We start from the raw sequence: 14,111 nt of genomic DNA, 5'->3' as shown, positions 1-14,111 counted from the left end.
CTCGTGGGGATGCGCACGACAGCGGTGCCGTTTCCTGCATATCTGCAATTACTGCGGCAGTGCTCATTCCCGCACCATTTGCCCTGTTAAAAGATCACAAAAAATAAAAATTCTAAAAATTACTTGTCGACTCCTGTGAATATTTCTCGTCTGTCTGCCGAATTGTCTCACCACCCTGACGTTAACTTTAAGGAGTATTTGCTGTCTGGTCTCGAGCACGGTTTCAAACCCGGAGTGGAAAGCCTACCTACGCAGAACATTATTTGCGATAATCTTCAGTCTGCTCTCGCCGAACCAGACACAGTAAGCCTCTTAATCAAAAAAGAAGTGGAATCAGGTTTCATGATTGGCCCTTTTGACATACCCCCCTTCGATTTTTTTCCGTATTAGCCCTATTGGAGTGGCTACCAGGAAATTCTCGGGAAAAAAGCGATTAATAATTGATCTCTCAGCCCCACACAATTCGCCTTTTCCAAGCATAAATAGCCTTATCTCGCTTGAGGAATTTTCTCTTCATTACCACAACATTGAGCAAGCAATAACGTTGATTAAAAACGCCGGCCACGGTGCCTGGCTCGCAAAAGTCGACATAACTTCTGCATTCAAAGTGATGCCCATACACCCGGACTCATGGCACTTGTTTGGCATACGCTGGCACGGGAAGTGTTATTTTGCCGTCCGCTTAACTTTCGGTTGCAAAAGCAGCCCTAAGATTTTCGACATGCTTTCCGAAGCTATTTGCTGGATCCTATCTAATAACTATTCAATTCCGTACGTGATTCATCTGCTGGACGATTTTCTAATCATCTCGCCTCCCGAAGCCATTCCAGCCGCACATCTTCTCATAGTCCAAAAAGCTTTCGCTGAGCTCGGGATCCCAATCGCCAAAGATAAAACCTTGGGTCTAGCCACGACCATTGAATTCTTGGGCATTAACTTGGATACAGTACATTTCCAGGCCTCATTGCCCAAAGAGAAAATTGACAGGATAATACTGATCGCATCCGCCCTCTTAGACAGTCCAAACTGTTCTAAACGCGAACTGTTATCTTTGCTCGGTCATTTAAACTTTGCGATGCGCATAATCCCGCAAGGCCGCCCCTTCATCTCTCATCTCCTCTCCCTTGCGTCTTCATTTCACTCGTTAGAAGATCAAATCTCATTAAATAATTCATGCTGCAACGAGCTTAGTTTATGGATAACCTTTCTTAAACAGTGGAACGGTATTTCCTTTTTCTATAACAATCTGCTCGCGCTCCCTTTCGATATCCAACTGTTCACTGACGCAGCTCCCTCCATCGGTTTCGGTGGTTTTTACCAAGGTCGCTGGTTTGCGTCTACATGGCCACCTCAGCTTTCTGATGCACAGGAGTCTGCAACTTCCTCAGCGATGTTCGAACTATACCCTCTTGTAGTAGCAGCCTTCCTGTGGGGGAAAGAATGGTCTGCCAACAGCATCGTAGTGCACTGCGACAATGAAGCAACAGTACATTGCATTAATAAAGGTTGTTCGCACTCGCCTGCGCTGATGCCTCTCCTAAGGCGCCTCATTTGGATTTCAGCATGCGATCAATTTATTATAACGGCCAAACATATCCCCGGATGCAAAAATCAAATAGCTGACTCTCTCTCTCGTTTTTCTTTTCAGAGATTCAAGCTGTTGGCACCAGAGGCGGACCCATTCCCAACCCCAGTACCTCATTATTCAGAGTTGATATTCCCATAAACCATTCACTGAAATTCCTCCTAAACACTTCACTCAAGCCCTGTCACTCGGTTTTGGTTCCAAATCTTAAATCCTTAAATCCATTTTTATTCAATCAGACATATCCACTGCCAATACAATCATTCCAATAAATGGAAATTTCCTATCTCCACTGCCGCAGCAGTGATGTTTACTCTGCTCCCGCAGGAGCTCAGCTCTTCTGACTATTCTCCACTGCCGCAGCGTTTATGTTTACTCTGCTCCCGCAGGAGCTCAGCTCTTCTGACTAATTCTCCACCGCAGCAGCGTTGATGTTTACTCTGCTCCCGCAGGAGCTCAGCTCTTCTGACTAATTTCTCCACCGCCGCAGCAGTGATGTTTATTCTGCTCCCGCAGGAGCTCTGCTCTTCTGACGAATTCTCCACTGCTGCAGCAGTGATGTTACTCTGCTCCAGCAGGAGCTCAGCTCTTCTGATTAATTCTCCACTGCCGCAGCAGTGATGTTACTCTGCTCCCGCAGGAGCTCTGCTCTTCTGACTCATTTTTTCACTGCCACAGCAAGTGATGTTACTCTGCTCCCGCAGGAGCCAGCTCTTCCTACTAATTCTCCACTGCCGCAGCAGTGATGTTTACTCTGCTCCCGCAGGAGCCAGCTCTTCCAACTAATTCTCCACTGCCGCAGCAGTGATGTTTACTCTGCTCCCGCAGAAGTCAGCTCTTCCAACTAATTCTCCACTGCCGCAGCAGTGATGTTACTCTGCTCCCGCAGGAGCTCTGCTCTTCTGACTAATTCTCCACTGCCGCAGCTGTGATGTTTACTCTGCTCCCGCAGGAGCTCTGCTCTTCTGACTAATTTCTCCACTGCCGCAGCAGTGATGTTTACTCTGGTCCCGCAGGAGCTCAGCTCTTCTGACTTATTTCTCCACTGCCGCAGCAGTGATGTTTACTCTGCTCCCGCAGGAGCTCAGCTTCGGACTTATTTCTACACTGCCTTAGCAGTGATGTTTACTCTGCTCCCGCAGGAGCCAGCTCTTATGACTTATTCTCCACTGCCGCAGCAGTGATGTTTACTCTGCTCCCGCAGGAGCCAGCTCTTCTGACTTATTCTCCACTGCCGCAGCAGTGAAGTTTACTCTGCTCCCGCAGGAGCCAGCTCTTCTGACTTATTCTCCACTGCCGCAGCAGTGATGTTTACTCTGCTCCCGCAGGAGCTCTGCTCTTCTGACTAATTTCTCCACTGCCGCAGCAGTGATGTTTACTCTGGTCCCGCAGGAGCTCAGCTCTTCTGACTTATTTCTCCACTGCCGCAGCAGTGATGTTTACTCTGCTCCCGCAGGAGCTCAGCTTCGGACTTATTTCTACACTGCCGCAGCAGTGATGTTTACTCTGCTCCCGCAGGAGCCAGCTCTTCTGACTTATTCTCCACTGCCGCAGCAGTGATGTTTACTCTGCTCCCGCAGGAGCCAGCTCTTCTGACTTATTCTCCACTGCCGCAGCAGTGAAGTTTACTCTGCTCCCGCAGAAGCCAGCTCTTCTGACTTATTCTCCACTGCCGCAGCAGTGATGTTTACTCTGCTCCCGCAGGAGGTCAACTTCTGACTTATTTCTCCACTGCCGCAGCAGTGACGCCTACTCTGCTCCCACAGGAGCTCAATGAGCACATTCAGCCTACGCATTGCATTTTTTGGGGGCTATCAGTAATGTTACGGCTGCTGTCCTGCATTGGTTGCAATTTTTGGGGAGTACTCTGGGTTCGGGCCAAATACCGAGCTCGGAGCCCTCTCCTCGGACAGCACGCCAAATACGCATACTACCACGCATACTATTATGTATACTATATTTACTATCTGATTATTTGTAAGTGTGAACTCGTGAAAGGGTTTTGCATAAACCTTGATAAACTGGTTCTGCTCACCTCACTCAAACACAGAACCAGAAAGAAGGAAACTCGGTTCAGGGAAAGAGAGACTGAAGTGTAGTCGAGCTGGTGTGTGTTTGTGTCTCTGTGTTCATTCAGTAAAATGGCAGAAGCCAGATTTGCTCAGGATGAGTTCATGTGTTCAGTGTGTCTAGATCTCCTGAAGGATCCAGTGACCATCTCGTGTGGAAACAGTTACTGTAAGAGCTGTATTACAGGCTGCTGGGATCAGGAGGATCAGATGAGAGTCTACAGCTGCCCTCAGTGCAGACAGACCTTCAGTCCAAGACCTGCTTTAGCTAAAAACACCATGATGGCTGAACTGGTGGAGAAACTGAAGAAGACTAAACTTCCTGCTGACTGTTACGCTGGAGCTGGAGATGTGCAGTGTGACGTCTGTACTGGAAGAAAACACAAAGCCGTCAAGTCCTGTCTGGTGTGCCTGGAGTCTTACTGTCAAACTCATTTTGACCGTCATGAGGACTATCACTCCCGTAAGCCACATAAAGTGACCGATGCCACTGGACGACTGCAGGAGATGATCTGCCAAACAAATGATAAACTCATTGAGGTTTTCTGCCGCACTGACCAGAAGTTTATATGTCTGCTGTGTTCGATGGACGAACATAAAAACCACGACACTGTATCAGCCACAGCACAGAGGACAGAGAAACAGGTATGAAATCACACACTGATCAAATAATGCTGACACTATTTATACTGGCACCATATGATCAGGAAACATCATTCACACTGCAGACGTCAGCAGAAGTCAACAGGAGCTGGAAGTGGACTTGCACCACTGAGCCAATCTGAGCTCCGCACTGAATATAACAGGAAATATGGAGACAATGCACCGTAAACACAGGGTAGCAGACAAAGACAACTTATAAATATTATGAGCACATTATAAAGCGCTTTAGATGTTTAAAAGAATACGTTGTTTGTATCACTTTAAGCTGTAAAAGACTGATAAGATGTAGTTTGAGACTGTGCCGATCTGAGGAAAATGTTGTGGAAAAGGAAAAGATATGAAACTACGTGTGGCGAGATGATAAGGCGGAGAGAAAAATGATAACCAAGATAAATAACAGGGAAGTTCACTTTAAGCAAAATCTCAAATAAAGTCTTAAATATAGCCAACTATGCCACCTAGGGACTTTGACCCAAGGATATGCAAGCACTCAAATTAACAGAGAGGACTGAGACGGTTCTGCCAATTAAAACCAATTTTTATAACATAATATTCTTAAAATAAAACAACATTCACTGATAAATAACTTCCAGACAAATTACCCACAGATGTTAATAAAGAAGGTATTTTGAATCAAAGAAACAAAAAGGAAACAAAGAAAAAATAAATATCAAAACTGTGGGGAAAACCCGGATTGCCAAGAACACTGACAGGGAAAAAGAATACCCTAACACACCCCGATGAGCAATCACGGCACCCACACACTAGTGCTCCACCCCAAAAGACATTGAGAAACTCACACTCAAGTGTGTTTAACACTACACCAAAAAGTAGGTGTGGGCAAAGTACCGTTTTCACTTTTTTACAAGCCGTTAGATACATCCCCTCAACCTACACACACACACACACACACACTCGCAGCCATGATAATTAAGCATTTAAGAACGTAAAACTGTCCACCAAAAAGAGATCATGCTAACAGTGTCACAACACTGTATATAAAATGACAGCACGCTGCAATACTCTTGCTGCACTTTGGGCTGTGTGTAATGACTGCAGAACATGGACTCTAGGGCGGTTCCTCGATATGTGTTCTTGTCTGTACTTGTGTTCTCATGGACTTGTTAATCATCAGTCACTGTTCCAATTCAGAGTTCACATCTAGCCAAGCACAGTTCAAATCCCCGGATGTGTCCTTGATCTGCCCCTTTTATCAAGGATGCATTAAGAGGAAACGTTTCGGTTACTAACGTAACCTCGGTTCCCTAAGATGAGGGAACGAGTATTGCGTTTTGCTAAAACGCTATGGGGGAATTCCTTTCCTCGAGATATTGAAGCAAATTTTTATCCAAAAATACCTTTTATACGCAGTGCAGCTGCACAACTCTCAGCAGGAAGCAGCTGCGTGCTGATTGGCTGTGCCGCTGCAACTGCAGCAACCTATAGCGAGACCGTGGGCCGGGACGGACCAATCAGGTCCTTCCAAATTCCCGCCACAAGGGGCAACAGAATTTGCATAGCCTAGGGTATATAAGACCCACTCTCGCAAGGTTAGTCAGGTTAATCAACTGAAGCGACTCCTGAGCAAGTGAGCAAGCACGGCAAGCAAAACGCAATACTCGTTCCCTCATCTTAGGGAACCGAGGTTACGTTAGTAACCGAAACGTTCCCTTACGAGAGTGCTCTCGTATTGCGTTTTGCTAAAACGCTATGGGGGACCAATGCAAAACGCCGTGCTTGCTTAACGGCTCTAAAGCCGACGACACCAAACCCAGGCCAACCTAGGTGGGCCCGTAGTATGATATCAATAATTCAAAATGAGCCAGACCTGAGTCGGGCCCTAATGATAATGAACACGATATACGTGCAATAATAAGTATAGACCAGACATAATCGGGTCAGGAATAATGAGTGGCCAGATACTTCGGGCCGTATAAGGAATATGCTTATGACTTAAACAATATTCAACCCAGGCCGGACTTATCGAGCCTTAAGGGGTTAAATCTGTTCATACAGCAAGAAGCCCAGCTTGTAAAGCCGGAACATCTAAATTATAGAATCTGATAAAAGTGGACGGGGAGGCCCAGCCTGCCGCCGCACAGCTATCATTCAGAGAAATGCCAGTAGACCAAGCCCACGAAGAGGCCATGCCTCTAGTAGAATGGGCTTTAATGCCTAAGGGGCAACTGAGATCTTTAGACTCATAAGCCAGTGATATAGCATCCACTATCCACCGTGACAGGGTCTGCTTTGTAACCGCGTACCCTCGGGTGCGGCCGCCAAAGCATACAAAGAGCTGTTCAGTTTGCCTGTAAGCAGCGGAACGCTCTATGTATATTCTCAGCGCTCTGACAGGACAGAGCAAATTAGCATCTATTTCATCTGACTGTGATGAAAGTGCCGAAAGTGAAATGACCTGTGCTCTGAACGGAGTTGAAAGCACTTTAGGTACATATCCATGTCTTGGTTTGAGGACGACTTTGGAGTCGTTTGGCCCAAATTCCAGACACGAGGCGCTCACAGAGAGCGCGTGCAGTTCACCCACTCGCTTAACTGATGCAATCGCTAGCAGAAAAGCGGTCTTTAGTGACAGGAGCTTTAAGCTCACAGAATGCAGAGGCTCAAATGCAGAGCTCTTCATGGCATCCAGGACCGTGGACAGGTCCCATATAGGGACTGAAGGGGGGCGAGGTGGGTGAAGCCTTCTAGCCCCTTTAAGGAAGCGAACAATGAGATCGCTCTTCCCTAGTGACAGTCCGTTCACTTGAATGTGATACGCTGCTATAGCAGCCACATAAACTTTGAGCGTGGAGGGGGAGCGACCCGCGTCCAGAAGCTCTTGTAAAAATGTAAGCACCTCTGACACTGCACAATCATGTGGGGTCAGACTTCGCGCTTTACACCAGTCTGAAAAGACTGACCATTTGCCTGAATAGAGCCGCCTAGTTGTGGGGGCTCTAGCTTCAGTAATAGTATTCATTACGCTTTCAGAAAGGTTCTCATGTACCCGTTGATGGGCCAAACATGAAGCGCCCATAGATCGGGACGGGGATGCCAGATCTGCCGTTCCGCCTGCATGAGGATGTCTCTCCTCAGTGGGATCGGCCCCGGATCTGTATCTGACATCTGACTCAGCAGTGAGAACCAAGGTTGATTTCTCCAAAGCGGGGCTATTAAAAGCACAGCGCATTTGCTCTCCCTGATCCTCTCTATGACCTGAGGTAACATTGAGATTGGGGGAAACGCATAAAGAGGAAGGTTGGGCCATTCGTGGGCCAACGCATCCTCGTGCTTGGAGAAATATATTCGGCATTGAGCATTGTCTTGTGAGGCGAAAAGATCCACTTTTGCCTCTCCAAACTTGCCCCAAATTATCTGAATTATATTTGGGTGAAGAGACCACTCTGCTGGGGACACTTTGCCCCTGGACAGTATGTCCGGACCCAAATTCAGAATGCCTGGCACGTGAGTCGCTCTCAGCGAGCTCAGATTGTGCTCTGCCCATATTAGGGCTTCTTCCGCCATTGAGTGCAGATCGATAGATCTCAGACCGCCTTGGCGATTTATATAGGCTACCACCGACCTGCTGTCCGTTCGGATCAGGACATGGTGGTGTTTTATGTACGGAAGGAAAGCTCTTAGCGATATCGTGACCGCTTTCATCTCTAGACAGTAGGGGTGTAACGATTCGTTTTAACAACGATTCGATTCGTATCACAATTTGAGGTTGTCGATACGATTCAAGGACAATTTTGGTTCATTTAGAACGATACGATCCGAAACGATTCAGTGACCTGAAATCGATTCAGTAACTTTTTAGCCAAAAATTGTGTGACTGATATAAATATCTGGATACTGGTCAGTGCAGGTGAAGTTTCCTAGATTCCTGTTGTTTCTTGTAAGGGAATCAGGTATCAATTAATTATGGATATAAACAAACAAGTAAACAACAATTAATGGCAAATGCATTCAAATTTTATTTGAATAAAGTGCAACCAACAGTTTAGGTTGAATTAACAGGAAGTTAACCTTTTCTGCTCTCATTTTCAATATTCAATACATTTTCAATAAAAGCACAGTAAGTGCAACCAACATTTCAACAGTAGGTTAACCTGCTACTTCTGCTTTTGTTATCCAACATAATAATATTACAATATTAATATCAAAAATAAAGTGCAACTAACTTCTCTTCAGGTTTAATTAATAGTAGGTGTACCTGTTACTTTTGCTGTTGTTTTTCAACATTAAAATAATACAAATACAATATTAATATCAAAAATAAAGTGCAACCAACATTTCTTCAGGTTGAATAAACTGGCTGAACCTGCTACTACTCTCAGTTTAATAAACAAACAATATTTAACAAAAGATAAAATGTAACCAACTACTCTTCAATGACTCTTTTTCAAAAATATCAACATGTTCTGACCGCAGAACACTTCTCTGTGCGTTCACTATGTTGCCAGCAGTACTAAAAACTCGCTCTGCTGGCACACTGGTCCCAGGAATGCACAGGTAACATTTAGCAAGGGTTGAAAGTACAGGTAACACGTTACTAACTTAGCTCTTTCTCCTGGTGGCTTGATAATTTCTCGCTGGTTGGCTTCTCCTCTGCCATACGCCATGCTGTTTTGTTTTCTTAACGCTGCTGCTGGTGCGTGCGTTGCGATGATGTCACAGATAGGCAGACTGAATCGAGTAACGTTTAACGCCTTTATCATTAAAAGTGCTAAGAAAAAACATCCATTTAAAGTCTGACGTGCTTAAATCCAATGCGTTATTTCCTATGATCGATACAATCGATTGATTACCTTTTAAAACGATGTTAGATCGATATATGTCGTCCGGAAGGCCAACTTGCCGAGCACAGATCGATGTAGTTAGATCGTAGGAAAATAAATCGATACATCGATGTAGTAGATGAATCGTTACACCCCTACTAGACAGTTTATATGAAGGCTCTTCTCCGAGTCTGACCAGAGACCGGAGATCGGCCTGCCCTCGTGAAGGGCTCCCCAACCTAGGTTGGATGCATCTGTCGAGATAACTTTCCACTTTGTAACAGTGCCCAAACTCACGCCCGTCTTGTACCAGACGGGATTTTTCCAAGGAGCCAGAGCCAACACACAGCTGTGGTCTACCTTGATTTGCAGTCGGCCCGGAAGCCATGCGTGAGCTGGAACGCGGCGATTCAGCCAGTGCTGTAGGGGGCGCATGTGCAACAGACCCAGTCTGAGAACTGGCGCCGCCGAGGCCATGAAACCCAACATCCTCTGAAAGTGTTTGAGAGGAATGTGTGCACCGGACCTGAGGGAAACCGCTCGGTTCCGAACAGAGAGTGCGCGCTGTGACGTCAGCCGCGCGCTCATCTGCAGTGAGTCCAATACTGTTCCCAGAAACAAAACTTTCTGTGTGGGAGACAATAAACTCTTTGCCACGTTGATTCTGAGTCCCAAGCATTGTAAATGGTTGAGAAGCCAAGATCTGTGGTTTAATAACTGTATCTCTGACTGAGCTATTATGAGCCAGTCGTCGAGATAGTTGAGAATTCTCATTCCCCGAAGCCTCAGCGGGGTTAGCGCCGCTTCCATGCACTTTGTAAACGTGCGAGGGGCTAGAGATAGACCAAAAGGTAGCACCTTGTATTGGTATGCTTTCCCCTCGAAGGCGAATCTCAAGAATGGCCTGTGATGAGGGGCTATTTGTATGTGGAAATAGGCATCCTCTAGATCCACAGTGAAAAACCAATCTCCCGGGCGAATGTGCGCGAGGATTTGTTTCATTCTCAACATTCTGAACGGGCGCTTCATAAGGGCTTTGTTCAAATGTCTGAGGTCTAGGATGGGTCTTAGACCACCGTCCTTTTTTGGTACAAGGAAGTAACGGCTGTAAAAGCCCGACTCGCTCTGTGAGGGGTGTACGGCTTCTACCGCTCCCTTTATTAAAGTTTTGATATCTCGGTTCGAAGCACGTGACTTTTGTCGCTTCTCACCGTTGTCTCTTCCACGGCGCGAAAGCGCGGTGGTCTGCGAGCAAACTGTAGCGAGTAACCTCGTTCTATTATGTTCAACACCCATTTCGAAATGCCGGGAATGGCCCGCCAGGCCTCGGCCTTCGAAGCCAGGGGCTGAATTAATCTGTGGGGCGAGTCGCTGAGTAACAGGGACTCGGTGGCCCGATAACCTTGCGCTAAGTTGGCGCTAATGAGGGAATTGTTTCCCGCCGCCTGAGTGCAGGGGGCCGGGGGACATAGAGTATTGGTGCTTGTGTACAGGCGAGCGCGCTTGAGTGCGGGCTCGTTGACTGTGAGAATAATGTTTCCAGCCACCTGAGTGCAGGGGGCTGGGGAACATGGGGGAGTGCTTGAGTGTAGGGGTACATGCTTTAATGCTGGCACACTGCCTACAGAGAAAAAGCTCTTTTTGTGACTCATATGGGTCGACGTGAAAACGGTGTTTGTGTACAGGCGAGCGCGCTTGCTTGCGGGCTCGTTGGCTGTGAATTTGGCGTTCCCAGCCGCCTTGAAGGGAGCTGGGGGACGTTTTAGAAGAGAGCGAGGCGGTGCACCGGCCGAAGCGAGCACTATCCGCCTTCTCTTCATACCTCTGGCTAGGACGGCTTCGGAGGCTCAGGTTTCGACACATTGCTGGGTCGTGGACCTCGACGCTCCGGCGGTCTGCTGCGGGCTCGTAGAGCGGGAACCCTGACCGGGCTTGGAAGCCGCGTGAGGCTGGCGAGCTGAAGGCGGCGCCTTGGCGGGCTGGGCTGGTCCAGCTTTAGCTTGACGGCTAGCGGAGGAGCTGGAACGCTTAGGCAGGAAATGTCGCATTGCCTGCGAAGCCTTCTGTGCCTCAGTGAAGCGCTCCGTGAACCCAACCACGGCGGAACCAAACAATCCTGAAGGCGAAATGGGCGCGTCCAGGAAAGCGGTCTTGTCCGCGTCCTTCATCTCGGTTAAGTTAAGCCACAAATGGCGCTCCAACACCGTCAGGCTGGCCATGCATCTGCCGATCGCCTGAGCATTGGCCTTGGTGGCACGCAGGGCCAAGTCAGTGGCGCCGCGCAGATCCTTCAGAGCCTCGTTGTCAGGAACAGACTCGTCCAGGGAACGGAGGAGTTTGGCCTGGAAGACTTGAAGCACCGCCATAGAGTGTAGCGTTGACGCCGCCTGGCCGGCGGAGGCGAATGCTCGACCGGCGAGGCTGGACGTAGTGCGGCAGGCTTTGGAAGGGTGCACAGTCTTTGACTGCCATCCTCTGGTGGAGGGCGGGCAAAGGTGTGCAGCGACGGCTTCCTCGAGGGGAGGAAGGGATTGATATCCTTTTTTCTGAGCGCCATCGACTACCGAGAGCGCTGGAGAAAAGGAGGATTTGGTGCGAGAAGAAAATGGCGCCTTCCACGATTTTGTTAGCTCCTCGTGGACTTCTGGAAAGAAGGGAGCGGGTCTTTGAGCGGTCGGTTGACGGCGGTTCTCGAAATACCACTCATCCAGTCGGCTTCTCGTGGGCTCCTCGGGCTGAGACCAGTCAATGCCGAGGTCGTCCACGGCCTTGGTGAGCAAGCGCATAAGCTCAGCGTCGACTGAGGTTATGACGCCGCTAGCCGTCCGCGTCGAAGTGGCGTGCTCCGAGGCGGCGTCCGACCACCCGCTTCCGGATGCAGCAAGGGAAAGGCTGTCATCCTCTTCCTCCTCCGGTCCGCCGAACGAAACAGCAGCAGCCGCCATGCGAGGGGAGCTGTGCTGCTCGTCGACGAACAAGACGGGCGATGGCGAGGCACGCGGGGACATGCCCGGCGTGTGCTCGTCAGAGCGCTCCGGTGGCCTCTGGTCGCGACGTTTCTTCTTCCGTGGCTCTAGAGGCTGGGAGCACGGGACGGGATCCGAGTCGAAGCTGGCGAGCCGAGCCCGAAGGGTCTGCAGCGCCAGTTCGTCGCACTCAGGGCAGCCGCCCTGGTTGAGTGCAGTCTGCGTGTGGTCTCGTCCGAGACATGACACGCAGATGATGTGCCGATCCTCGTCCGCGATGGAACCTCTGCACGAGGCGCAGGAACGAGACATTTGCAACAACGTCTCGTGCTCTATTTTGAATGTGAAAAACACAGTAAGGTATGAAAGGATATAGTGCCGGATGGCGCAGCTGGAAGGCAGGCTGAAGGCGGAGAATCCGACGTCCTCAGGCCGCGTGTTCCGCTGGGTGCGTGTCGACGGCAGGCTTCGATCCGGAGCTCAACGATTGCAAGTCGCTGAAGAAGAATTAATCTGACTAACCTTGCGAGAGTGGGTCTTATATACCCTAGGCTATGCAAATTCTGTTGCCCCTTGTGGCGGGAATTTGGAAGGACCTGATTGGTCCGTCCCGCCCCACGGTCTCGCTATAGGTTGCTGCAGTTGCAGCGGCACAGCCAATCAGCACGCAGCTGCTTCCTGCTGAGAGTTGTGCAGCTGCACAGCGTATAAAAGGTATTTTTGGATAAAAATTTGCTTCAATATCTCGAGGAAAGGAATTCCCCCATAGCGTTTTAGCAAAACGCAATACGAGAGTACTCTCGTAAGGGAACTTGTGTGGACTTCAGACAGACCGGTATCCCAGAATGCATCTCACACTAACCAACAAGCATCAATAGCGGATGAGAAAACCCTCTACTGTTATTGTGTCACGAAATGTAGTTTTAAGACTTTTTCAGGTGAGCATGTAGTTGTTTAAAGCTCAAATCTGTGGTTTATTTATAAAGAGAGCGCCTATTGATCTGATGTTTTTCGGAGTTGTGCGACCCAGTTGATCAACGGCGCTCAAGGATCATTCACTTTTTCCAAAAGCTCCCATGATGCTCTAGTGTGCGCAGTATAAAGTGGCGTCTCTGTCATTGGTTTGTGCTGCAGAAGCGGCTGAAGGAGACGCAGAGGTCGTTCCAGCAGAGAATCCAGCAGAGAGAGAAAGATCTTCAGCAGCTGAGAGAGGCTGTGGAGGCTCATAAGGTGAGTCTGGAGAAGAAGAGAAGTTTGAGAAGTGTCAGTCAGGACTCACTGAAGCCACTGTGTGATTGTGATGTGTGTCCTAACAGCGCTCTGCACAGACAGCAGTGGAGGACAGTGAGAGGATCTTCACTGAGCTCATCCGCTCCATTGAGAGAAGCCGCTCTGAGGCCACACAGCGGATCAGAGATCAGGAAAAGACTGCAGTGAGTCGAGCTGAAGGACGACTGGAGCGACTGGAGCAGGAGATCAATGATCTGAGGAGGAGAGACGCTGAGCTGGAGCAGCTTTCACACACACAGGATCACGTCCATTTCCTGCAGGTAACAGAGATCTAGAAGAACAAGAGACTCACAGAGAAACATTTCATGAGAGCAGAATGAGCCGTTGATCTGTGTGTTGGGTTATTATATAATCAGCAGTCAGACTCGCTGCCTGATCAGTAGGGTTGGGTATCGTTTGAATTTTAATGAATCTGATTCTGCAGGCTTGCAACCTTTGCCCAGGGGCGTAGCCATCTTTTCAAAAGTGAGGGGGACAGAAATGTCAGGTGTAATACCAACTGACAGATTTAATTGATCTCATCTCTTGCTTTTAATTCAGTAAGATATCAAAGACACTGCTGAACAATAACCACTAATATCTATAATGTTTTCCCTATATGTTATGCCAATTTTATTATTGGTTTATGTACTACAAACACTTGTGCATTAAGTCCCCATGGATTTTATGCTTTGTAAGAAAAAATATCACTGAATAAGGCAGAAAATATACAGTACATATCAAAAGTTTGGAAACATTACAATTGTTAAATGTTTTT

At 48.2% G+C, this 14,111-nt stretch overlaps 1 protein-coding gene across 1 annotated transcript; it reads left to right on the top strand.

Annotated features, from left to right (window-relative positions):
- Positions 1-3,726: 3,726 nt before the first annotated feature.
- LOC307128958 (E3 ubiquitin-protein ligase TRIM47-like) lies at positions 3,727-13,649 on the top strand (the record flags this gene model as incomplete). Its single annotated transcript, XM_079821049.1, has 3 exons — positions 3,727-4,299; positions 13,199-13,294; positions 13,381-13,649. 3 exons carry the CDS (start codon positions 3,727-3,729, stop codon positions 13,627-13,629), a joined length of 918 nt encoding a protein of 305 aa, XP_079677175.1. The 3' UTR covers positions 13,630-13,649.
- Positions 13,650-14,111: the final 462 nt, after the last annotated feature.

The sequence above is a fragment of the Gobio gobio genome (genome assembly GCF_949357685.1).
Source record: "Gobio gobio genome assembly, chromosome: 7".
NCBI lineage: Eukaryota > Metazoa > Chordata > Actinopteri > Cypriniformes > Gobionidae > Gobio > Gobio gobio.
This window is presented reverse-complemented; position numbering and strand designations above follow the sequence as displayed.